Source organism: Lycorma delicatula, chromosome 1, assembly GCF_047948215.1.
Source record: "Lycorma delicatula isolate Av1 chromosome 1, ASM4794821v1, whole genome shotgun sequence".
Lineage (NCBI taxonomy): Eukaryota > Metazoa > Arthropoda > Insecta > Hemiptera > Fulgoridae > Lycorma > Lycorma delicatula.
The window spans coordinates 210,819,645-210,845,333 of record NC_134455.1 but is presented as its reverse complement, the minus strand read 5'-3'; the positions used below and the strand labels follow the sequence as shown (position 1 = coordinate 210,845,333).

Below are 25,689 nucleotides of genomic sequence, written 5' to 3'. Positions count from 1 at the left end.
AAATAAAGAGATTGCTACTGAATGTGAGCTTAAGCTTCCTGGAATGCAAATATTTTTATATAAAATTTTCAAAATATTTCTTCATTTATATGTAAAGATAATCTGAATATCAGAATGATGTCAAGTTGTATACCATTACAGTATTGACTAGAAAAAAGTTAAAAAAATATTTTGTTAAGAATAAATCTTAAAACCTTGTGTATGTTAATGAAACATGGATTCAGAATAAATGTTTTAGCCACCGGGTTGGTCTAGTGGTGAACGCATCTTCCCAAATCAGCTGATTTGGAAGTCGAGAGTTCCAGCGTTCAAGTCCTAGTAAAGCCAGTTATTTTTACACGGACTTGAATACTAGCTTGTGGATACCGGTGTTCTTTAGTGGTTGGGTTTCAATTAACCACACATCTCAGAAATGGTCGAACTGAGACTGTACAAGACTACACTTCATTTACACTCATACATATCATCCTCATTCATCCTCTGAAGTATTATCTGAATGGTAGTTACCAGAGGCTAAACAGGAAAAGAAAAAAAAAAGAATAAATGTTTTAGTCAGCTAACTTAGACATAATTATTTGGATTCAAAAATTAACTTGAAAATTTTCATTCCTTTAATGTAAATTGGACATTTTTTTCATTGTTCTTCTGATGTTCATTGGAAGTAGTAATGTTTAGCAAAAACTTATTTTTATGTTTTTAAATTTTAGCATTAATTTAATTCTACATTAACTCAACCAATGCCAATTGTATTTGAATGAATGAGATTTTATTTTGTCGACAATAAACTGCTTAGGATTTTAGTAATAAATGAATTGTTTTAATAAAATATTACTTCAGAGATTTTAATTAAATATTTAAGAATTAATCTGATTGCCACTTTGAAATTAAAAAAACACTTTTCACATTTTTTTATTTCAAGAGAATGTCTGTTAAATCATGAATACCAAATTCTATGAATATATTTTAAGAGTGAATTTCTATTTAAAAAATGGAAACAAGATGTTAAGCAAAAAAATATTTTCAAAACTAAGTTTATGAAAACCTTTTTCTTATATTTATCTGAAGACATTCACATGAAAGTACTAGATGAATTTTTAAAATAATACTTCAATATTTTGTACAGATGTCTCTCTGTTAAGTATTAAGAACACTTTTCCTTGAAAAATACTGTGTTTGGAAAACACTGGAAAACATTCTATTCCTTTGTTATTCAATCAGATTTTAAGATATAGTTATATAGGTCATTTATCCACTGGGTAGTTGACAATTTCAACCACTACTGATTGGGCTTTTTTCACCTATCAATAATTGTTCTTTTATCTGGCTCTTCACAGTTACCTATGTTTTAATTTTATTATTTTTTATTATGTTTATATCTAATATTTAAAATGAGTTAATTATACAGTAAATGTAAAATTATATAATTTTGTGGCATTTGATACAGTTTACAGGTATCATTCATTAATAAACATATTTTCTTTTCTGTTTAACAGCAAGCAGCATTAGTGAGTTGACACCTCCTGCAACACCTAATGTTAACAAAGTTAGAGGCAGTAGTACTGTAAATGTGAGACCTGATGCAGAAAGATCTGAAAATGATGAGGAAAAATTTGATAAAAATCAAAGACTGTCACATGCAAGCATATACAAGTATGCTTCATAATTTGTTTAAATAATTTTAATTTAATAAATCTGAAATAACTTGAACTCATTAATTTTCTGTCTTAGTTGAATGTTGTTATTTTTTTAGATAAAACATAATTTTGAATGTTCATATGCAAGCAAAAATATGTATACAAATTTTCTTTTTTGTAATAAATTATTTCTACCTTTTATATGTCATCCCTAGTGATTTAGTGCAGTATATAAACTTTTGACTCAGTTAAAAGTTTACTTAAACCTGCAACTATTTAAACTATTTTTTTCATTATTTTTCATCTCTTATGATTGCAAAGGATCACTTTAGTCAGTCCATTGTGCAAGTCTCTTCGAATGGACTGTTCTGGGCCTTGTAGTTCTTCTGGTAATTTTTCATTTTTTCCAATCTCTGTGCTCTTTCTAGTATTGAAAATGTTTGTATTGTTAATTTCTTTCTTCTGAGTATGAAGTCAGTGTTTTTGTCAGTAACTGAAGTCAATGTTTTAATTCTATCTTGTCTGTGGTGCTTTCTGGTGTATGAGAAATTTCCTTCTGATCCACCTGCATCCTGTCTTGGTGTTTTTCAAGTTGACATTGTACTGTACTAGCTATGTCAGAAGTCTAATATCTGTGTTTTAGCTTTGTTGATGTCGTTTACTAGTAGTGCCAAGTCATTGGCAAAACCAAGGCTTTTGTTTTGATTTTTTTTGTGTATTTTTATTTTTGGGGCATTTTTTGAGCTATTCTCTCATTACCATTTTCAGAGGTAGTTGAATAATAGTGTCAAGAGTCCATCACCTTGGCCCAATCCTGTTTTGACCTCAAATGATTCCGAGAGTTCACTTCTGAATTTCATTTTTTACTTAGTGTTTTTTGAGGGTCAGTTTTTTCATGTTTATTAATTTGGAATGTAGTTCGAGGTATCTTAGAATTTTTAGTAGGGATTCTCTCTGGAAGCAATGATATACTTTCTTGAAGTCTACAAAGGTTATCACCATGTCTGCTTCTTTTTCTGTTGCAATCCATTATTAGCTTGAAACTCATGATCTGATCTGGACAGCTCCTCCAGAGTCTGAAACTTCCCTGGTATTTTCCTACTTTCTTGAGTTGTAAACTGATCTTGTTGAGGATGATTATTAAAAGAAAAAAAGAAAATCAAACCTTTTAAACTCAGAATTTAAAAAAAATTCTTTCTTAGTGTGCACGTACACTGTAAGAAGTGTATACAAATTTACATCAATTTATCTTCAGTAGATTTTGCTGAACACATTAATTATGAGTCAGTCACATGTTTTATACATATATTAGAAGTACGAACAAAATACTTAATTTAAAGAAAAAATATTTTGAAAAGATGTCTGAAAGAAAGAAGATCCTTTTTATGAAGTAAACAAACAAGTACAGTTGCTATTGTTATTGTTATTATTGTAAATCCAAGTTACGTAATTTTATATATTTTTACTCATACCAGGTCAAATTTTTATTATTTTTCTTTAGTTACCCTATCTAGATGTATAACCAATTCCACTTATTAACAAATCTAAGAATTAAAACAATTAGATTGAATGATTCATCCAAATTATTTTTATTGAGATTTAGTTTTTGGTTTCACAATGTTTCTGCAAAGATGTAGTATACCAGTTATGATTTGGAAATGGAACAAATAAGTTTGTAGAAGTTCATAGAAATAAATTATATGAATGGAGACTTATGTTTGTTCAACTTATGAACAATAGGTAAAACAGACAGTTAAAAAGAGGCATTTGAAATGTGTTGCAGAAGAGTAGTGAAAATTAGATGGGTAGATAAAATTCAAAATGAAGAGGTCTTTAGATGAATGGGTGAAGAGAATTTGCTCATCTCTTATAAAGACAAACTACTAACTGATCTTGAGTTACGACAGAAATATTTAGTTGAGTTATGTAATATGAGGGTTGTTTGTAAAATTCTTGGTCTGAAAAAGAAACACAAGATTTTCCAAAAATCTTTTCTTTTTAATGAGTCGCCTTGCAATTCAGTACAATTAGACCAGTAACTTTCCAACCTATTAATACCTTCAGTATAATGCAGACTGTCCAACTCCTTAAAATAAGGGGTTATCTCAGACTTGACCTCACTGTTTAAGTTGAATCTTCATCCAGAGAACCATTTCTTTAAGTTTAGAGAGAGGAAGTAATCACTGGGAGCCAAATTCAACAAATAATGGTGCATTTGAAAACACTTTAAAGCATAGGTCATAAAGTTTTGCAGCTCTAGACCCCAAGACCTCTGCATTGCTGGCTGCCATGTGTTGTGGGTTGCATACTTGCCCCTGTGCTTACTTCGGCATTTCTCCTCTAAGCAACCCAAATAATAATGCAAGACCTGTGTGTAAGTATATTACTGTGGTGAAAGAGCACTTTCATTTTTGCCAGAAATGGATATTTAACCTGAATACTCTTCAATCAATCAATTACTGAAGCATAATCTTTCCCAGTGATGTTTACCTGACACAATATTTTTGGCACACTGAGAATCCTAAAAAACTGTAGCCAGCTTTTCTTGTAGATAGAAACTTTTCTTTTAGATAGAACCAATTTTGCTATCTATGGTACATTCTCACCTGCTTCCACCAATTGTTTATACTGCTGTTGGTCTCTGCTTGTAATGTTAAGCCATGTTTCATTTGCTGTAATAAATGTTGAAGAAATTCAATGAAATCACATTTAAATAAGTTTAAACACTCTTGAGAAATATTCCGTTAAATGTATTTTCAGAAAACATTTAACTAAATTTTAAAATTAAATGTTGTGAGAATTAAAGTAAATAATATCAGTTAACCCAGCTATTTAATTTGTAGTAGTGTTTCAAATTATTAGTTATTGTGTATTATTATTATTATTTATTATTGTGAAGACTCTTATTATTAGTGTTTGGGTCATTAATTCCAACATTAACTATTTTTTACTGAATGTAACTCAGAAGGCAATATAAAATAAAAAAAGTTACTATGCGTTGTTTTAACTTGTTTTATTATTACTGTGATTTTTCTGTTTTTGCCCTTGCTTATAACTCTAAATGAAGGCATTTATTTTGAAACAATTTTTCCATCATTTCTCTCATAAAATTTTACAGTAAAATCATATATCACATGTTCACCTTATTTAAAAAAAGAAGAAATTTGGTGGATCCAAGGTGGCAGACAAAACTTTCAAACACATAAAGTAATTTTGTAACTATGTAGATCTGCACTTGATTCTACCTCCTAGTAACCCTCACTTTTCAAATATCTTGCTGTTTCCATACTTTAATATCACTCTGTATGTAAACAATAACGACATAACAGTAAATATGCTAATTAATTTTCATTAGGTAGTGACATAGTGATATGAAAATGAATTATAATTCCAGAAGTGGGATGGGTGAAAGGAGATATAAAGGCTGTCACAATGATTCTAAAATATTTTAATGAATTATACTTTTTATTTGTTTTAATTGCACTGAATTCACTTATTAGACACTCGATGTTCTAAATTTATAAACAGGAGTCTGCAGTTAATCATGTAAAAAAATAATAAAGAGCTGTAAAGGTCTGTTTGTTAATAAACCTAATTCAAATATTTTTGCAAAACCAGAATTTATTTGCTCTTATTGGTGTGCACTCACACACCACTGTGTGATGCAAGCCATTTATTGAAAAGGATGACTACTAAGCCTGCCATTGTGAATTGGATTTATGTATGCCAAGTTCAAAATGTTTAAACGTTAACTACATTCTAGATCTTGAATTTCAGTGAGAGAGCTTATTGATATTGTAATCATTATCTAAAAAGGTTCACCAAATTAAATGTGTCTTAATAGGTCTAATCATGGAATCACTGTTTTTTATCCTAATAAATATTATTTCATTAAAACTTTTTGTTCTTTAATTAGTGTTGTTATAGATAAAAAATAAAGACATAATGTTTCACTTATTTTAGGAGTATTGGTGGTACAGAATTGTCTAAAGACATGCTTAATAAAATTACTCAGTTTCAAAGGAAGAGAAAAAGAGGTACAATTGATGTGTGGTGGCTGTATGATGATGGAGGTAAGCATGTTTATGATATTTGTGTAAACTATCATACAAATTTGATTATCTCAATCAATTAACTAATAATGTTTTTTTTTTTATAAACTAGATAGTGAAATAAAGATCACAAGTTCATTTTTTATCTCAAAAGAATTTTGTATTGATTATTGCTTGGTTCTAAAAAATTTGGAATTTTATATAATATCAGGGTCAGTTTTAATCTGGCTGTAGACTTACAGATAAGAGATTGCAAGTTTTAAGTATGTGATTCTTTTGACAGTGTTATGATAGAAATTATAAAGGAAGGGGAAATCTTAAGTCAATTTTAGAGCTGTTTTTATTTTTAGTTCTCATTAATGATTTACCTGTGAATAAGAAAACATCCTTGCGTGTATTTGTTGATGATTATGGTCTTTTATGAAGATGATGTGGTCTTGAAACATTAATTTTAGCTGATATTGAATGATTTGGCAGTTGGTATAGAGGTGAGCACATTGGCTCACAGATCAGCTGGTCTCAGATTCAATTTCTAGCAAGGATATAATGTTTTTTCATTTACCATTTTTTTCATCTTGTCTGTCTGATTCAGATATTTGTGAAAGAAAGTCTGAGGTCATAATAAGAAAGAATAATATTAACATTAACAAAATTATTTAGAAAATTAATTTTCCTCTAATCATTGAAATAGTAGATGGCATAATTGAAAAAAATTGTTATTTAACCAAGCTCCTTCCTCTTTCAATGGAATTTGTTTTTTATCATTGTAGAAAATGGACATTTGTAAAATAAAAGGAAATAATATATCTTTTATATGTGAAAAATTAACTCATTGTTATAATTTGTAAACTTTAAAATAAAATGTACTTATGTCAAAGTAGAAGTTGTAGGTTATTTGGGAACCTGTGTTTGATTTTCACAAAATGTTTAACCCCCTCAGAGTTTCTTTATTTTTCATTATATTTTGCTCTATTTATTTTACATGTTCAACAATATATGTAGTAATTCTATTCTTGCAAAACATAATTATTGCTTGTTTTGAAACATGAAATCTAATTTAAAATACAAAAACAGAAACTATAATATAAAACTGATGAGATGAAGGCAATTACATTACCTATGAGACATAACCAACAAGCCAGCCAGCATTGGGTACATAACTTATTATTTTGTTGAATGATATAAAAGCAAAATTTGTTTATTAATTCAATAATGTGCCAATAGATTGATGGGTTTTTTTTTTGTAACCTCTGGGACCACCGTTAGGTATTGCCTCAGAGGATGAGATGAATGATTTGTAGCATGTAAAAATGCCATGCCTGACCAGGAACCTCCTGGTCGAACCCGGGACCTCCTAATGAATGGCCATGACGCTACCACTCATGCCATGCAGGACGGCAGATTGATGACCTAAGCTAACATAAAATAACTAACTGGATGTTACTAGTTACACTGACAGTAGCACTTTTGATATCTTAAATCTTTAATTTATTTAAATTATTTTATCATTTTAATTGAAAATCCTGCATCATTACATAATAAACAAAATAGAATCCTTACTCTTATAAAGAAAATTTATACTTTTTACTCTTTAATTGTGTCTTTATATGATGGATCTCTGGTAATTGTCTTTTATCTTGTTGGGAATCGTCTAGTAATGTGGGAAAGAATGTTGTTAGCCAAGAAAACTTTTGTAGACGTCTTTAAATGAAGCCCAAGCTGCACTTTCTACATTATTTAACAGGAGTTAAATACATCATCTTTGACAAACACCCGTATTTGAGGGCCAACAAATATTCTTTCTGTAATTTTTCCTTCACTTACATTCAGAAATTTCTGCCTGATGTACAAAAAAATGGGACTATCCATCTTCATTGCTCTTACAAAATTTTTCATTAGTCCTAGCTTGATATGGAGAGAGTAAAAATACTTTTTTTGGGTTCAACTAAGGGCTCATGAATAATATTTTTCCCATTTGGAGTTAAGTTGTCTCGTTTCTTCCATTCTTTGGTAACATAATGCTTATCCCTAGCTTGGCTGTCCCATTCACAAAGAAAACACATGTAATTAGTATAGCCTAACTGCAGGCCTAACAAAATAACTATAACTTTCAAATCACCACATATATTCCAGCTATGTTTTTGTAATTTATTTTTCAAGAACGTCTTTCATCACATCGTATGTCTCTTTCAAATTAATACCATAAGCGATTGGTATAGAAGGATATTTGTTACTGTTGTGTAGTAGAATCACTTTTAAACTATACTTGGACGAATCTATGAAAAGGCGCCAGTCCTCAGGTTTATGAACTTGTCCTAAGCCCATCAATATTTGTGCAATAAACCAAATTATTTTCATCAATAAAGTACTGAGAAAGTTTTTTTTGTCGGCTTCGAAAGCCTGAAATTTTTGTATTATTTTTTTAAGTAAATTCCAACCTTGCGGTCTTGATCCTAGCAGTTCAGCTTGATTTTTTGATAAATTTAAATCCCTAACCAAGTCATTTAATTCACCTTGTGATATAAGATGTGGCTTATTGGAATATAATTCAAAATCAAAATTACTGTTGTCTTCTTCAGTACTGCCTGATTCTTCATCACTGCTTTCAAAACATACATTCACAGGTGGATCAGGAACTGGAATAATTTCACTGTGAGGTACTGGCTTGATTGAAGATTGCAATGAAGGATATTTTACAGTATGTTTAGATTTTTAGAAATTCCAGACACACTTGTTAAACAAAAGTAACAATTGGTTACATTATCCTTTGGTTCTCACCAAACCATAGGTACACCAAAAGGCAGGCCTTTCGTTTAACTTTCAGCCATCCTCTTAAATATACAGAACAATTAGTGCATACTACATGAGGTGCCCATATCTTGTCCTGATCACCAATTTTACACTGAAAGTACAAATGATATGCTTTTTTAATTAACGGTAATGCGATTTTACGGTAAACTCATCACATACAACAAAAGGCATCCACATCATTTACACAATTTCCAGGCTTATGACACTGCTTTGTTAACAAACTTAAGACAGCAATAAGACTGAACAAAATTAATTCATTCCTAAATCCAGTGCTTAATAAAAATAACACAGCTGTGTTTTCAGCTACATGTTTTGTCCTGCACAGACATGATTAATCTTGTCCATGAAGGCTCACTCTTTAGTATTAGATATGATATCATAATATGTGACTATGATATTATTTAATTCATTGTCTAGTATTGTTTATTTATAGCTTACAAATTATGTTAACAAAGTTAAATATGTTAAAAAAGTTAAAAAATGAGCTAAAAAATATAACACAGGAGCTTAAAATGCTAACTATATGTTGAAAAATAAAAAAAATTCTTTAACTAAAATTTACAAAATTTTAAAAAATTGGGTGGGTGATAGAAAGATTCTGAGTTCATATTCGTTTTCAGCATAAAAAAACAAAATAAAATCATGTATCACATGTTAGGAAACAAAAATTATGTTTATCAGTGTAATTGTTCTACTCATTTCTTTTAGTTTCAGTTATATTTTTCCAGTTGTATAAGTAATTATACACAAAAAATATTTTTTAAATATTTTTCATGATTTTCAGTAGGAAATTCCCATCAATATTATTCAAACCTTACAATATATAGATACAAAAAGTACTGAAATATGATTTTGAGTGAGTTTAAATTTTTACAAACATTTTTATGTGAGTTAAAATTTTTATTAGGATCAATACATAATCTTGAACTGCCCAACAAGTTGAGCATGATATATAGTGGCATGTAAGTGAGGTGTAATCTTGTACAGACTCAGGCTGTTCATTCTTGAGATGTGTCATTAATTGAACCCCAACCACCAAAGTACACGCATACACTGTCTAGTATTCAAATCTCTATAAAAGCAATCAAATTTTACCAGGATTTGAACCTGAGAACCTTCAACTTTAAAAATCAGCTGTTAAAGAAATCATTTGCAACAATGAGTTTAACCTAGACCAACCTGGTGGGCTATTGTTTATTAAAAACTGTTATTTTCTTTTATTGTTATTAATAAATGTAAAAAAAAATTTATTAGTACAATTTATACTCAATTCAGATAATAATATTTAATTCTCTATTGTTTATTTACAATATTTTCAGTTGTTAAATTTAGACTATTAGGTTTTTTATTTTATCGTCTACCCGAATGTTCCCAAACTTTTCTGAGTCATGGCACCTTTTTCCAGTCACGGCGGCCTTTTTCAACTAAACTTTTTCCATGGCACCTTACCCTATGTAAAAGTATAACTACTCATAAGCAAGAGATAAAAATAAATAAAACTCATGTATCTTCATTATTTTTTAGTTTATTAACATTAAATTAATAATTATAAATGTCTTGGTTCAATTAGTTATGAAGCTTTTACAATATTTCATAGCGACCCTGTGAAGAGGTTGCGACTAGGTTTCTTCATCTACTTCAATTGCAAGCTGTTCACATTTTCAGTCATATAAAGTTAAGTTGATTGTGATGTACATTGGTGTTGATCAAGTCCACATGCATTGTTAATTTTTTCATGTATCAATTAATTGTGTATGTTTTTTGTAAATTTATTATAGGTTTAACACTGCTTCTTCCATATATAATAACAACAAGGAGTGCTTGGTCCAACTGTAAACTAAGAGTATTTACCCTTGCTAATAAAAAAGAAGAACTTCAGTTTGAACAAAGAAAGTGAGTATTTCTATTTATAAACCTATTCATACATGAAAATGTTACATATTTTAGCCATTTAATGTCTGCTAGATATAATCTAATTAACTTAATCTATTCATTACAACAGTTACATAAAATTACCACACTTATATAAAATGGGACAGTATTTACTAAATGGATTTAGCTCTACATAAAATTAGAGGAAAAATGTTTATATTTTGAACTTAATTATTCTTAAAAACATTTTATTTTGTTAAATTATTATTTTTCAGTGATTTACTGACTGTTTTTTTCTTCTATGTATACTAATGAACACCAAGCAATTGCTACTTCAGCAGATGAATTATATTTGTAAAAAAAATTAAAAATTATTAGTTTGACAACATTGTTTATCAGATAACTAGAAGAAGACATAAGTCTCTTAATTATAATTTGAAATTCATTTCCTGATTTCTTTTTTAAAAAATATGTAATTGATCTGAAAAAGGAATGAGTGCTATGAAAATGTTCATTAGTGCATATAAAATTAAAAAGCAATGGAGCAAGAAATTAGTACAAAAAAATTATAATTTTAATATTATTTTACTGCTATGATACAGTAAAAAAAATTATGAAACTGCTGTATAAAAATCAGTGCCTAATTGAAATTTGGTTATCCCCTTCAAAGGAGTTTGCTTGAGCAATGATGCATTCTTCCTTAATTTCTCTTCAAGCATGTCAGTATAATTCATACTGGTTCTTCCATATGATGTCAAAGTGGTAATCCTTCAATTTGAGTTTCATCTTGAAATTCAAGATGGAAGAAGTTGCAGAGAGCCAAATCCAGTAAGTTTGGAATGTGAAGCGATGTTTATGTTGTAGCCAAAAATCACCCACTTTGTAAGCTATGTCAGCAAAAGGAGTGTTGTGACATAGCATCCAGTTGCCCTTCTTCGTAATTCGCGTAATCTGTTCTGGATGTCTAAATGACACATTGATATTAATTTCCTTTATAATGATCTGATAAACCTTGTAAAAAGCTGTCTAATCCTGTCCACATGTGTTTGCGGAAAATGCTCTGATCTCTTTAAGTATTACAGAGATGTTCTGTCCCTCTTGAAACATGAGTGCTGCTCAGAAAACTTTGCCCTGGTCACAGCTTCATTGCTACAGGTCCTCTATATTATTTTGAAGGTTTCTATTACACTTTCCTTAATCTGATATAGAACATTATGTTACTTCATCAATCATAGTGAAATTACTGATGAACTTTTACATGTGCTTACAGATTCCAAAGTATACAAAACAATGCTACTTAGCATGCTGCCGTATGAATGTTACTGTCTTCCATTGACACAAATGTATGCTTATGGCGGTATGCAAATCTCTGTAGGACTAGTATCAAAGTTTATTGCACCACATTTATTAATAAAAATGTCTTCATTGAATACAAATCATATAAATGCAATAAAGAAAATTTTAAGATTGGCTACACTACTCATTCGTATATTATAAATATACTATTTATATTAAAAATATTTCACCATTATAATATAAACTTATCTTAAAAAAAAAAAAAACAAAAACAAAAGTATGACAATACTGCTAACTGCATAAAATACTGGAAAAACTGTGCAACTGGAAGTATTCTTGTGACACTTTCTGTGTTTTGGTTGTTGTACATATTGATTATTAGACAAGGGGTGGCTGAAATATAATGCACACTGAAACATAATGGAAAACAAAATGTCACAGGTACTGTGCTATCTTGTAGTTTCATTCCCTTACTACTAACATTCCAAAACTTGTTGGCCCATGCCTTCTCATTTTCTGTCAGACCCCAAGTTTCAGAGTACGTTTCCTGTATCAACTAATCTGAAACAATGTACAGTGATTGAATTTTTAACAGTGGAAAAAGTGAATGCTACTGACTTTCATTGTTTTTAAAAGTCATTAGTGTTAATGAAACTGTTCATTAAAATACTTTGAGTAGGTGGGTTTTGAAATTTCCTGTATAAGACTGTAGGTGGTAAATTGAATATAGAGGATCAACCTCACATGATTGATCAGTTTCTGTGACTAATGAGATGTACCAAATGGAGGAGGATGAATTGATTCAAAATGATCATCACATCACACAATAAAGATCACACACTGTCATAAAGATAGACATATAAAAAAAACAAGTAGGGCACATTGTTGCCCAACTGGGCTACTGTAAAATCTGTTCGGGTAAGTGCCATGCAAACTCACAGAAAAAGAACAAACATCATTGAAATGAATGTTGTGAATAGCTTCTGAAGCATTATTATGATGAGGGAGATGACTTCTTTTTCAATATTATGACGGGGATAAAACTTGGGTACAGCATTACAACCCAGAAGAAAAAATGGCAGAGCATGGGATGAATACTGGCACTACAGTCCACCAGTATAAAATAAATTCAAAACACAATCCTCTGCAAAAAGTTCTCTTAACAATGTTCTGAAATTCCAAACATGTGTATGTGACTGATTATCTAAAAGCTGGCTTGCCTGTAAATTCTGTGCAATATATATAGACATTAAAACACCTTCAGAGACAAGTGAGTCATGATCGACAATCAATGGAACCAATAATTCTGCAACATGATAATAATGCTCAGTCAAACACATCAAGTGAAACCAACCAGGCTCTGATGATGTTGAAATTTGAATCTATTACCTCCAATATTCCCCCGATTTCCACCCTAGGATTTTCAGCCCTTTCTGCAATTAAGGATATTTATTTCATCACAGTTGATGAACTGAAAGTGCAGTGTGGTCACGGATCAAGAAACTGCCATTTTATGAATTGTAAATTAAGAGTAAAACTACTTAATGTTGTAGGAATTTAATACTTCAAATTACAAGGAGCATAAGTGAAACTGATATTCAATGAAAATATGTTGATAGTTAAATCCATTCCACATTAATCATGATTGGCATTACTATTTGTTGATTTTATGCACTGCAATTTACTGTGAAAGTGTAATAATTTTAAATAATGATGAATTAAAGTAATTTAGCCATTTGAAATTGCTATTTTGATCAGGTAATATTATACTTGCACATTTTGATATTCATTTAATTGAATCATTGCAGAAGCATGTAAACTTGTTTGCTTGGCATTTCTCCTGCCACCACCCCATTCAGTCACCCTAAAGCATAAAACCAAATTTCTGTGCCACAAACGGCTACTGAGCCTCAAAACAGTTTAGCGACCAGTATCTTAAATAGCTCCTAGAGCTTACCTAGTAGTGTGAGCAGACTAAGTGCGATGCCATACACCACCGGCTTACATGTCCCAACCGCTCACTTGTCATATATTTACTAAAGTGGGTAGGCGCATCCCGTCAACTACTAAAAATATATATGACATCCATAATAAAATTTATTTCTTCTAGGCAGCAATTCGCTGCCATGCCTAGGTCACTGAATACCAGCAAGTACCTGTCAACTATTTTATAGCGCTTGTAGCCATAATAATTGGCTGGTAGTCAGCCATGCTCACGGTTAACTTACCACAGCAATGCAGTAAGAGTCTTTCCCTTAAGTAAACTACGGATGCCAGTTGAACAAAGCAACCGCATCTAGGAACTCCCACACACTCCGACAATGCGGCTCTAACCACATTGACTCGCTGCTTGTGGTGGCCAGTTTTCTTCTTGTCTTCTAAGTTCCAGGGTGGCCCAGACTCTGGCCTCCCCAACAGCAGGGCAGTCAAACATCAGGTGCTCATTTGACTGGACCTTCCCGTAAACACATAGCTCATCAGCTGCCAGATGGAACTGAAACAGATCTTGGTTCAAGTTAGCATGGTTGGTGAGCACCTGGGCACCCGTTGCCCTTAAAAACAAGCTCAAGGCATACCATCCCCCCCAAATCCTGTATAAACTTATACAAGGATCTTCCCTTAGTCGTGGTGTTCCATTTCAGATGCCATGCTTCCATTGCAAGGCTCTGCAGCCTCTTCCGCAGGCAAGAGATGGGCAACTGAACAAAATTTGTGCCGGTTCATTGTGATCACCATTCTGCTTCAGTACTGGCCCGGCTCGAAACCCATACCAAATATCTCGGCCTCCTGGCCTCTTCGCAATTTCCACATGGCTGCCCAAACTTTCACCACTAAATTGACTGGGAGAGCCTTTCCCAATACAGTGGTAGCCTCGTAAGAGTTTGTTTTAAAAACACCAGTGCATACAGTTAAGGCTCTGTGCTGTGCACTCCTTAAATTATGAAGTGCTCCATTCACATCCAACCTATGCGCCTTATAAGAGGTCATGCTTTTGAAGACACCTTGGTACACCATGTACATTTGATGACCCAACAGCCCATAGTCTTTCCGAGCAATCCTCCTAAGTTTGTGCATCACTGAGATGGTGTCCGCCATTACTTTCTTAATGTGGTTGCTAAACGGCAACTTTTCATCATACAAAACTCCTATGTACTTATGAACTCTCACTTGGCTGATTACATAGCCTTTATATTTAATATGGGAGTTACAACTGTACTATAATTTTTCTGCACGCTTGAGAAGCAAAAGCTTCATCTTGGGCACAGAAATCTTTAAATTTTGAATGTCCATCCAGCCCTCTGTGGTTGATAAGGCTACCTGCGCCTGGTCTTCTAGCTGTGGTTGTGAATTACCACAAACTAAAAGGAGACAGTCATTGGTGAAAGCCTGGACTGTGACTTCTTCTGGAAATGCCAATCCCAGAAATTCCATTGAATACCAGGTTTCACAGCAGGGACTGAGAACGGAACCCTGTGGCTTCCCCTGGTAACAGATTTTTCCACAACTAGGTACACATCCTTAAACAGAGCTGTACGGTTAGACAAATAGTTACATACCACAGCCTGCAGGGCTATGGGAACATTGTGGCATTCTAACTCATAGAGGACAGAACTTAAACACAAGGAAGGAAATGCTGCCTCTATGTCTATAAAAATTGCCAAAACATATTTACAGTTGGCACTTTCCACCTCGGCAAAAGCATTTAAGATGCAATCCTCGGTGCCAACCCCTTTCGTGAAGCCATACTGACCTCGATTTAGAAAACAGTTCACTTCAATGCTTTCCTAGAGCCATTTCACAACCAGCATTTCAAGCAACTTCCCGATTACCGGCAAGAGGCTGTGGGTCAATAACTGCTGACCTCACTAGGATCCGGTCCTGGTTTTAAGAGCACCCTCACCAAAGCCACTTTCCAACAAGTCGGGAAGCAGCCCCAACTTAGGCACCCCGAGAACAGCCTGCAAGCAGCTCTCTTATGATAAGCAGCAGATGGTAGAATATATCCGGGTCAAGTTGGTCAATCCCCAGTGCCTTTTTCTGTGCTAATCTGGAAACCACTCGGTCTATATCAACGGGATCCACAGCCCGTACACCAGGGAAGGGCATAACCCCCGCCCTAATGCCACTCCTTTGTACACCTTGTTCTAATAGGAACTAATCAAACTTGTAGTTGAAATCTGTGGCATTTCAAAGTATACAGGCGTTTGATCAGCATTACATTTTTATGACAGTTCAAAATAATATTTTTTGTGCAAGCCAGTAATATATCACTGAAATTATATAAGTTTTTCTTCGTATGCATCTGGTAATCTTTGACAGATATGTGGGCTTATCTACATAAGCCCTGCCACCATATAAGACCCACACATTCTTTTTAACATTAATAAGAAAGAAAAAAGAAATCTTCTGTTTTCTTACAGTTTCAAACCAGATCTACACATAAATCTTTGAAACCAATCTTTGCAAACTGTAAAATTCTAAATATTATCTGCTACAGCTTTTTGTTTCACTTTTATAATGCAGATCTATATAAAACTGGAAAACACTTTTCCCTTTTTTTTATAAACATAACAGTTCTTGCTCTAATTCAGGGAATTTCCCATTTTGGTCCATGAAATGATTGTCTTTTTGAAAAAGCACCGAGTAATAAATCCTTTTTCTTTTGCCAATCTCAAAAACATGACTCATCAATGACATATTTTTCACCGGCTGCTTGGTTACCAATAATTTCGGCTTCTGACTTTTAATTTATCAGCTAGGTAAATGAATAAAGTTTTTTTTTTGTTTAAAAATAACTTTTAATCAAAAAATATTTTTTTAAAAAAGAAGAGGAGTGTGACCAATATGTGACATAATTACAAGTTTGAAATCAACTGAATACTGAAAGATAAATGAAAAGCGTGAAGAAATTTCACTTGAAATGAATAAAACTAAAAATTTGGATGTACTGTATTTTCAGAAACTTGTTTCATTCTACTATCGACTCTGTGAAGAACCAGTAGTACCTTGTTTGTGACAAATTCTTAATTTTACAAGAATAATAAAAAAACACTTTATAAGGAGTTTTTTTTTTTTTTTTTATACTTACTTACTAAGCTATGAACGATTTTTAAAATTAAGGATTATAAATGATATACAAAAAGAAAAAAAAATTAATTTAAATTTAGCAAGTATTATTGCACTTACAAAGTTTTGATTCTGATAATTTCAAAACTTGGTGACATATGAGGTTTTGATTTTTAAGAACATGATGCAAAGGTTGATGTGATTATCCCACCCTCACTTTTATCCCACCAGTAGCATTTCACATGATGGGTAGTGTAAATCATACACTGTGTAGTTATTGACACAGAGTTTTGTCTTGTAATATAATGAACTAGCTCTAAGACTGGGAACTAGTTTAACAGCTTCTAAATCTACTGTTAATACTTTGCATTTTCCCTCTTTTACTAATTTTTTATCATTTTCTTTTTCAGTTCTTGTATTATTTTTGTGTTTATTATAAATTTCAACAGAAATATTTTTGGCAACGTACGAACAACAAATATCACATTGATTTATCTTTGGATTTAATAATGCAAAGTTTAATTTTTGTTATGAATACTACAAAATTTTACCTACTAACAGCTAATCTTATCTTTTAAATTACATTCTTGTTTGTAGAGACTAAAAAGTTGCTCGAATGATTGCAACCCAATCATGCACACTCCACTCACCCAAAGACAATGTTTTCATGAACATATCTTTCCAAACCTGTAACTGTTGGTTACCAATTTTTAAAAGGTATACAAATGCACCTTTCCTGCGCCCCCCACTTTCAGCTCTTCTCCTTTCTGTACGAATGAAATCTACAAGCGAAATTACATATTTATCATCCCATATCATTTTTTCACCCCAGTCCATCTCTTTCCAGAATTTTTTTTGCAAATTGACTTGATTTCTTCTGCTATGTCAGAACAGTGTCTGATATTAGATTTCTTACACAACGAGCTCCTAGTTTCATTTCTTCCCTCTGTGTACCATGTATGTCTTTCTTACTTTCTTTATCTTGGCGTAAACCAATATATTTTAATCCTTCTTGTCTTAATAATTTGTTTTTATTTTTTTATATAATTTTGGATCACAATTCATCCTTTGTTTTCTTTTCTTTTAAGAATTTATACTGTCTACTATTTCTTTATCCTGACTAACAGAAAATGGTGCTTTATTACACTCTGATGATTTAACTTTCTCATGAGGATCATCCACTTTCTCTGAGCCATATGAATCAACATTTCCCTCGTCTTAATTCAAATGTTGGATCTTTATTGAATTATCACATTCTGATAAATACAAATCATTCTGTACAATGGATACAGGGTTATTATTTCTAAGGTTTTACTACTACCTACTTGGCTTTCATTAATTTTGTCTTCAAAATTATGTGGTGAAGGTAAAGACAATGTAGGCATAGCTTCATGAATATCAGAAAATGAAAGTGCAATGTAGGCATAACTTCATGAATATCAGAAAATGAAAGTGAACTTACCTTTTCTGAGATCATATTACTCTCAATTTGGCTTTCATAAGTTGGATCTTCAGAATTACTTGATGTATTGTAACACGATGTACTTACGCCATCTCTCATCATGAAATCAATTATTTCATCATCATCAAGATATTTCTTATAATTTGCCATCTGTAAAGGCATTAATTTATCAGTATAAAGGTACAGAATTTCAAAAATAAATGAGTTTACATTATTGTTTTTTTCTAATTTGTTAGAAGTAAAACTTAAATTCTAAATGGAAATTTTCAGACTAATGTAATTTTAATCCAGTAGAAAGGTAAGCACGACAAGTGCCTATTCAGTATTTAGAGATTTTATTCCAAAAACTTGTAAAATTAAATACCTGGAAAATTAAATTATACCTGGTTTTTTTTTTAATTATTTTTTTTTGTATTTGCAGTAGTCATTAGGAACTACCGTAATACTTAAATAAGGATACAAGACTTAATTAATTAGATGACTCACATAACCTACAAACAAATGAATATCTATAAAAAAAAAAGATGTACCATGAATTAAAAATATTACCATACCTATAATAAACAAAAATAAAGTAAAGCTGTCAATTTTTCACTTGAGTACATTGAAAAATAAAATTGATTGACAATTTTCTTAACTAATGGCATTAGCATTTAATGTAAACAATAGGTTATTTCAAGTTTTACACCTTGTAATTACTGTTAATACTATCATTATTTTTCAAAAATGGCAAGATGTTCTTGCCTTAAAGATGAATAAATCAGTTACGCTATTATTAATGATATTGTAAACAAACAATAACTTGCTTTCATTCAATTTATTTTAAAACTATCAAAATAATAATTTTGCCAACATAACCTTTACTACCACGTAAGTTCAACAGCAATGCTAGCGATTAATGGAAAAACCATGTATGTGACAAATACTAGGTTATACCAGCAGACATCCAACAATTGTGCATAGAAGGATTTGTAATTGTTACATCTAGTGGTAAATAATTGTACTTCCACGTACGAGGTACTTCCAAATGATAAAGTTTAGTAAATAGGATCCATACCTGTAAAAATCACCATTTTCAAAAATATGTCACTTATGAGCTTCTGTTCTTCACAGTTGATATTTTGTTGCAGAATAAAAAACTAATAATATAGACAAAATAGTATCAAACTTTGTACTCTTCCTGTACTGGCAGAGTATTTTACAATAAAATTCATCTTTTTTACATGTTGCACCTGTTTTTGTATAACCTTTCATAGTCAAACTTATATAAGACTAGCTTTTAAAATAGTCAAATATCATTCATGAAGTAATAGTCGTTCAGTTACTATAATGATTCAAATAAGTTCGCACCCTGAAATTTTAAATAGGAAATTGTGAAAAATGCTGTGGGGCTTATGCAAATAAATATGATATATACATACACAAAAATCTATTTTATTAAAAATAAAGTATAAGTATTATTTGTATATGAACTGTATAATGTTATATTACATTTATATATAATTATAATTTATATATAATATAGAAAATGTAAATTTTGACAATTGTGTTACTCAGTTTATTGATTGAAATTTGTTCTTTTCAGTATGGCAAGTATGCTAGCAAAATTCAGAATAGATTATTCAGATTTGAAATTGATTCCTGACATAACAAAAAAACCACAAGAAAGCAGTGTTGCATTTTTTGAATCTTTAATACAGGATCTACGGACCACAGATGAAGATGAGAAAGAAGGAGAAGGTATGACGGGGAAAATTAATAAAACCTTTAATGACAAAATGTTTCAAATTTATTTTTTACTGCTATCATGAACAATAACATCACAATAATTCATGAAACAACACATCAAAATAAAAAAATTAAGTTTTAATTATTTCATAGAAATTTTATAAAAAAAAATTAAATTTGATGAACTTGCATACAAAAAATTCTTCAGAATATTTACCCAAGCAATCATTAAAAGTGAACTGTACATAGAGGAACATGAGAGTTTAATTAATCTGATATAAATGAATTCAGTTTTATTTTAAGTTAATTTTATTCTTTATTTTTTTATTTTATTCAAATAAAAACTGAATATGTAATAAATATAATTGCATTTTAATTTTTTTAAATATGACCATGCTTAAATGTTTTTCTTTTGTTGTAAATTCAGCTTCTATTATTTTAGGTAAGAATTATTAGATATGCTCCTTAAAATTTCTTTTAACTGTCATGTTCTAAAATAATTCATTATACAATGTAATAAACTGAAAGTAAAGAACAGTGTTAAGAAAATAGCCGTGTTGATTACAGTAAATTGTTCTATGTAGCTGAATTATCACTTATGGTGATTTAATTAAAAAATTACACAAGCCTGCAAAATTTGGGTTGTGGTATGTTTTTTAACTTTTGATAATTGATTCCTATGTATTTTTAGCTCTGAAACTGAAAATAACCTTCATTTTTTTCTATCATGACAGAATTTTTTGTTAATCACAAATTTCAAAATTTGTGAAAAGTTGAAAATGTTTGAAAATGCAATATAAAATAGACATAAAAATTTTTTTTTAATAATATATATGTATTCACATTTTTGGCTTATACTATGCATTCTTATAGCTAAAAAGTTGAGTGATCTGAAGAGGTGGGTATGGGAGGAGGAATAATAAGTGAGAGGACAAGACGATGAAAGAGTTGGCTCTCCATTACTCAGTGAATGCATGGAGTCGACAGATTGTGACAAGATTTAACAAGATGTAACATGTTTATTGGCAGCTATCCGCACCACTCATGCACAGTGCAACTACTGTCAGTGTTGTTTCAACCATCAGCGTGCGTAAATCAAGTTTTTTCTATCCTCTGTGATCAAATGTGTTTTTGCCGATGGAAAATATATTTTCAGGTCATAAAGCAAACTTTCCATTTTCAAAAGGCTTCAAGAGGTTGTAAAAATTCTGTAGATTCTTTTTGTTACATTTGTGGTGAGTTAATGGTAGAAAGGCAAAAAAGAAATATAAAAAATTTTGTTCGACAAGTATACCTCATCTATTTCAGAGTGAAAATAGGAGATCAAGACAAAACCCACTACATTTGCTACACATGTATTGAAGGACTTTTGTGTGATGGATAGCAAAAATATAGAAAATTATTGGAAAGATTGGCCAAAAAGAGCTACATTAAAATGTGGAACCAAAAATGTGCTCTGAAAAGCTCTCATAGACTTGAAGTTCTCCTTCCACTTCTGCATATCAAGTTAGGCTTGATGAGGCAATTTGTCAAAGCCTTACCAAAAGAAGATAAATTTTTGAAATACATCTGTGACAAATTTCCAGTCTTATTGACTGCCAAACTAAAAAAGTGTGTCTTTACTGGTCCTAATATTAGAAAACTTCTCAAAGATGTTAATTTTGAGAAACAAATGGAAGTTGAAGAAAAAGAATCCTGGGAGCATTTAAAGACATAGTAACCAAGTTTCTGGGCAATACGAAGGATCCGAACTTCAAATCAATCATTGAGAACATTCTGCAGAAGTACAAAAATTTAGGCTGTTCCATGGGCTTGAATTTACTTCCTAAATTCACATGTGGATGGACTATTTTCCTGAAAATCTGTATACCAATAGCGAAGAGATGGGCGAGAGATTTCATCAGGACATGAAAGAAATGGAATGAAGGTATCAAGGAAAATGGACTACTACGACTACGACGACAGCAGACTATTGCTGGATGTTACATCAAGTTGAACCCTATAGAGAACACAGAAGGAAAAGTGCGAAGCAGAGTATAAGCCATTCAAAGAAATTAGACACATGGAATAAAATTGTAAGTATTTTACATACTTCGTCATTAAGGGTGGGAAGAGGGGGGAGTGGTTTCCCAAGGCATAACGTACCTCATAAAATATAATTAAATAAATGAATATAAATTAATTTAAAAATGCTCTGTAATAGAAATTAGGCTTATTTTGAGACAATTTTCATTAGAAATTACGGGATCAATGATCTCCACCCTCCTCTTCAGACCACTCAGCTGATTAGCTATAAGAATGCATAGTATAAGCCAAAAAAGTGAATATATTATATTAATTCATTATAAAAAAAAAAAAAAAAAAAAAAAAAAAAATTATTTTATCACATTTTTGCAATTTTTCAACTTTTTACAAATTTGTAAAAATTTTTACAAATTTGTCATTTGCAAAATAAACTAGTGTGATGGAAAAAATGAAGGTTATTTTCAGATTCAATACTAAAAAATACATAAGAATCAATTATCAAAAACTAAAAACACAATTATTGCAGGCTTGTGTTATATATTTTAATATTTAGAAAATGAACTATTAGTTGGTAGAAGTCAATATTTTAATTGAACTGTGAATTTTAATTGAGGCAAACATGTAATTAAAGAAAGCGTTTATTTATTAACAGGTTATGTAACTGATGCAGAATTAATGGCAATGAGGGATAAAACAAATCGTCATCTTCGTTTAAGAGAACTGCTTCTTGAAAATTCAACAGATGCAGATTTAGTAGTCATGTGAGTAAAAGTTATTTTATTTGGATTATTTATGGGCAGTCCATTAATATGTCAGCATACTTTACATGCCACACTTGTCACTTACATAAAAAAAAATAATTTTTGAATTACATGATGGATTTTTTATTTGAGTAATTCAGTTTATCATAACTGGAATTTTGAATTAAAAAAAAACTTTGTATCTTATATACAAGGAGAGTCAAATGTAAACCAGAAATATGTTTTTATGTAGTAATATTGAAGAAAAAATGTGTTTTCTCTAGAACATCTTCTGCATCTTCCTATGATGTGCAGTTCACTATTCCACTGGTTTTGAAAGTGCACAGATACAAGAAGGGAAAAGGTCTTTCAGCTGCGATCATAGCAGCTACTCAATTATTTTCTACGTCGCCTCTTCTGTGAAAGACTAGCCTCCCATTATTTCTTTGAGCAGTTCAAACAAAAAAATCACTGAAAGCAAGATCTGATGAATACAATAGATGAATGTGACACTCAAAGACAGATCTTGCATTGTTGCAACAGGCAGTATGGGGTCAAATGTTTACATTATAACCAACACCTGAACTTAGAAGTCACTGTTTTTTGGACTCAATCAGAGAATGGTGATGACCTCTTGAGGACATCTGCATCCTCCTAAAAAAAGCTGTTTCCTTCTACTTCAAACACTAATATACCTTGATGACATCAACAAATTCTTTTGTCAGCTGGTGTGACACCATTGTGCAGACACTTTATTAAACTAGAGAATATCATGAGTAGTATGGTTTACTGATCCATCACTCATATCGAAAATTGATGATTACTTCATTGATGTTTACACCCTGATTTCCCTTCACCATGGAAACAGTTGAAAAACTGCTGAAATGGTACTTAATGTTTCAATCTGTTGCACCTAATCTGATGTTGGAGAGTTACAAAATTAACACCATTTAAGAACTTCTCACTTGGCCTGAAATTTTTGTATAAGTACATACATGCATCATCATACTAAACTTTAATTCATAATGAATTTCAGCGGGTTCCAACTCTTTATTACTCAAAAAATAAAAATATAGTTTGCTTATACTCTGGTGCACTTTCAAGTCATGTGTTCCGGTGTCATGCTGCCATCTGACAGCCATTCTTTAAAGTAAAAGTATTATTACTGCCAACTTACAGGATAATGTGCAGTGTTTAGAATTTTTATGCGACTTTAAGTTTTCATTTGACTTTCCTAATGTAAAAGTGTTATTTTTATTTATTTAAAAATAATTTAGAATTTAAATTATTAAAATGTTAATTTGTTTTAAAATGGTAATTTGTTTCCAGGACACTACCAATGCCTCGCAAGAATGTTGTGACAGCAGCATTATATATGGCTTGGCTTGAAACACTTACTCAAGACATGCCACCTTTCTTACTTGTTCGTGGAAACCAGCAATCTGTATTAACGTTCTACTCATAATTCGTCAAACCAAAATCATAATATATTGTACCCTAATAAAAATGATGAACTAAATTAGAAATGTGCTGGTATGTAAAGAAACACTTGATCATGTCAGCTTCATACTTGGGTAAATGAATATATATCTCAACTTTAAAATTTTTTACTGAGAACTCCATGCCTAAATCAGTAATATAAATGAACTACATAATAACATGCTTAATAAGGTATTATTAATTAATTACCCATAAACTTTCAATATAATGGCTAGTAGAAAATACATCAGTAGCAAAGCTGTTGTTGAATACAGGATTGATAAAAGGAATTCAGAAATTTTTGTAACAGTAAAGTTTATTTATGAAAGCAGTATTTTATTTTATAATTGTATTTATTATTTTTGCTTAATAAATAATATTTGTTTATAATCATTTATATTACTTATTTAAAAATTAGGGTGCTTGTAGTTAAAATTTTAAAAATAATTTTTATTGGTGTGTTTACAATAATGTAGCAATTCATTTTTAGAGCCACTCAGTGTGATTTCAAGGCTACTAAGGATTGTAGATTATTGTATTTATCTTCTCGACACACAATACAGTTAGCCCAACACACCCGCACAATACAGGTGAGAAAACGTATGTGCCAAAAAGATTTCATATCAGCTCTGCCCAAGAAGCATCTAACCTTAGGATGTTAAAACAAAACATCTTTCAAATTTGGATGGCACTCTTTCTTCAAAGTATCATCCTTATCATTTGAAACACATTTCCAAATTTTCCAAAAATTTCTAGAAATCCTGTTATTATAATTTTCATAATGTTCTCTTAGCTTTTAATAAATCATGTCTCAAGTAGAATTTCAGCTTAGAGAATAACCAGAAATCACAAGAAGCCATATATGAAGAGGTAAAAGCCATATCTGAAGGTATTTCAAACTGGAAAAATTATTATATGATAAAACGTTCAGGACTATTAGAAGAAATATATAAGTCATTGACATGATGAAGTTTTCAATTGTACAATTTTCATTGTTATGGTCTTTCGCAGTACATGTTTATTTTATCTTGTATGCTTTTTTGTGACATATAATCCAAACCATTTAATAACTTCAGAATCACATATGCTCATTCATTCCTGGCATGACATGTATCGTATAAGAGTGAAGTTCTTGTTCTGTTACAAGAAGCTTGGGGTACACATTTTTCAGCCTCTAGTGTGAATAGAGTTGCACCCTATTTTTACAAAATCATTTTAGAATTGCAAATACTGAACATTTATAAATACCAAAACTATCAGCAATTTGATACATGTTCAGTCAACATTCTGCTGAGATTAAATTCCAGATTTTTTTTTAATAATTATTCATTCAATAATAACACTTTTTGTAGAGGTCTGGTCTTTATTTACATGGTAAGACCATTCTTTTAACTTGTGTAACATCCATTGATTCTGAATGCATGCTCATCCTTTGATCTTTCACATAATTTTAGTTTGGATATCATATATTTTTTTATCAAACCTTTTAAGTAGCGTTGTTCAACCTTTTTTTTACTCCTGTT

At 31.1% G+C, this 25,689-nt stretch overlaps 1 protein-coding gene across 2 annotated transcripts in view; it reads left to right on the top strand.

Annotated features, from left to right (window-relative positions):
• Ncc69 (sodium chloride cotransporter 69) overlaps positions 1-24,556 on the top strand; it is a 235,386-nt gene extending 210,830 nt beyond the window's left edge. For both annotated transcript variants that reach the window (XM_075371314.1, XM_075371306.1), the window contains 6 exons: positions 1,494-1,650; positions 5,598-5,707; positions 10,276-10,390; positions 19,780-19,934; positions 22,600-22,708; positions 24,017-24,556. In XM_075371314.1, the coding sequence (XP_075227429.1) occupies positions 1,494-1,650; positions 5,598-5,707; positions 10,276-10,390; positions 19,780-19,934; positions 22,600-22,708; positions 24,017-24,152 (782 nt within the window). In that variant the 3' untranslated portion in view covers positions 24,153-24,556. The remainder of the gene's footprint in view (positions 1-1,493; positions 1,651-5,597; positions 5,708-10,275; positions 10,391-19,779; positions 19,935-22,599; positions 22,709-24,016) is intronic.
• The last annotated feature ends 1,133 nt before the right edge of the window (positions 24,557-25,689 follow it).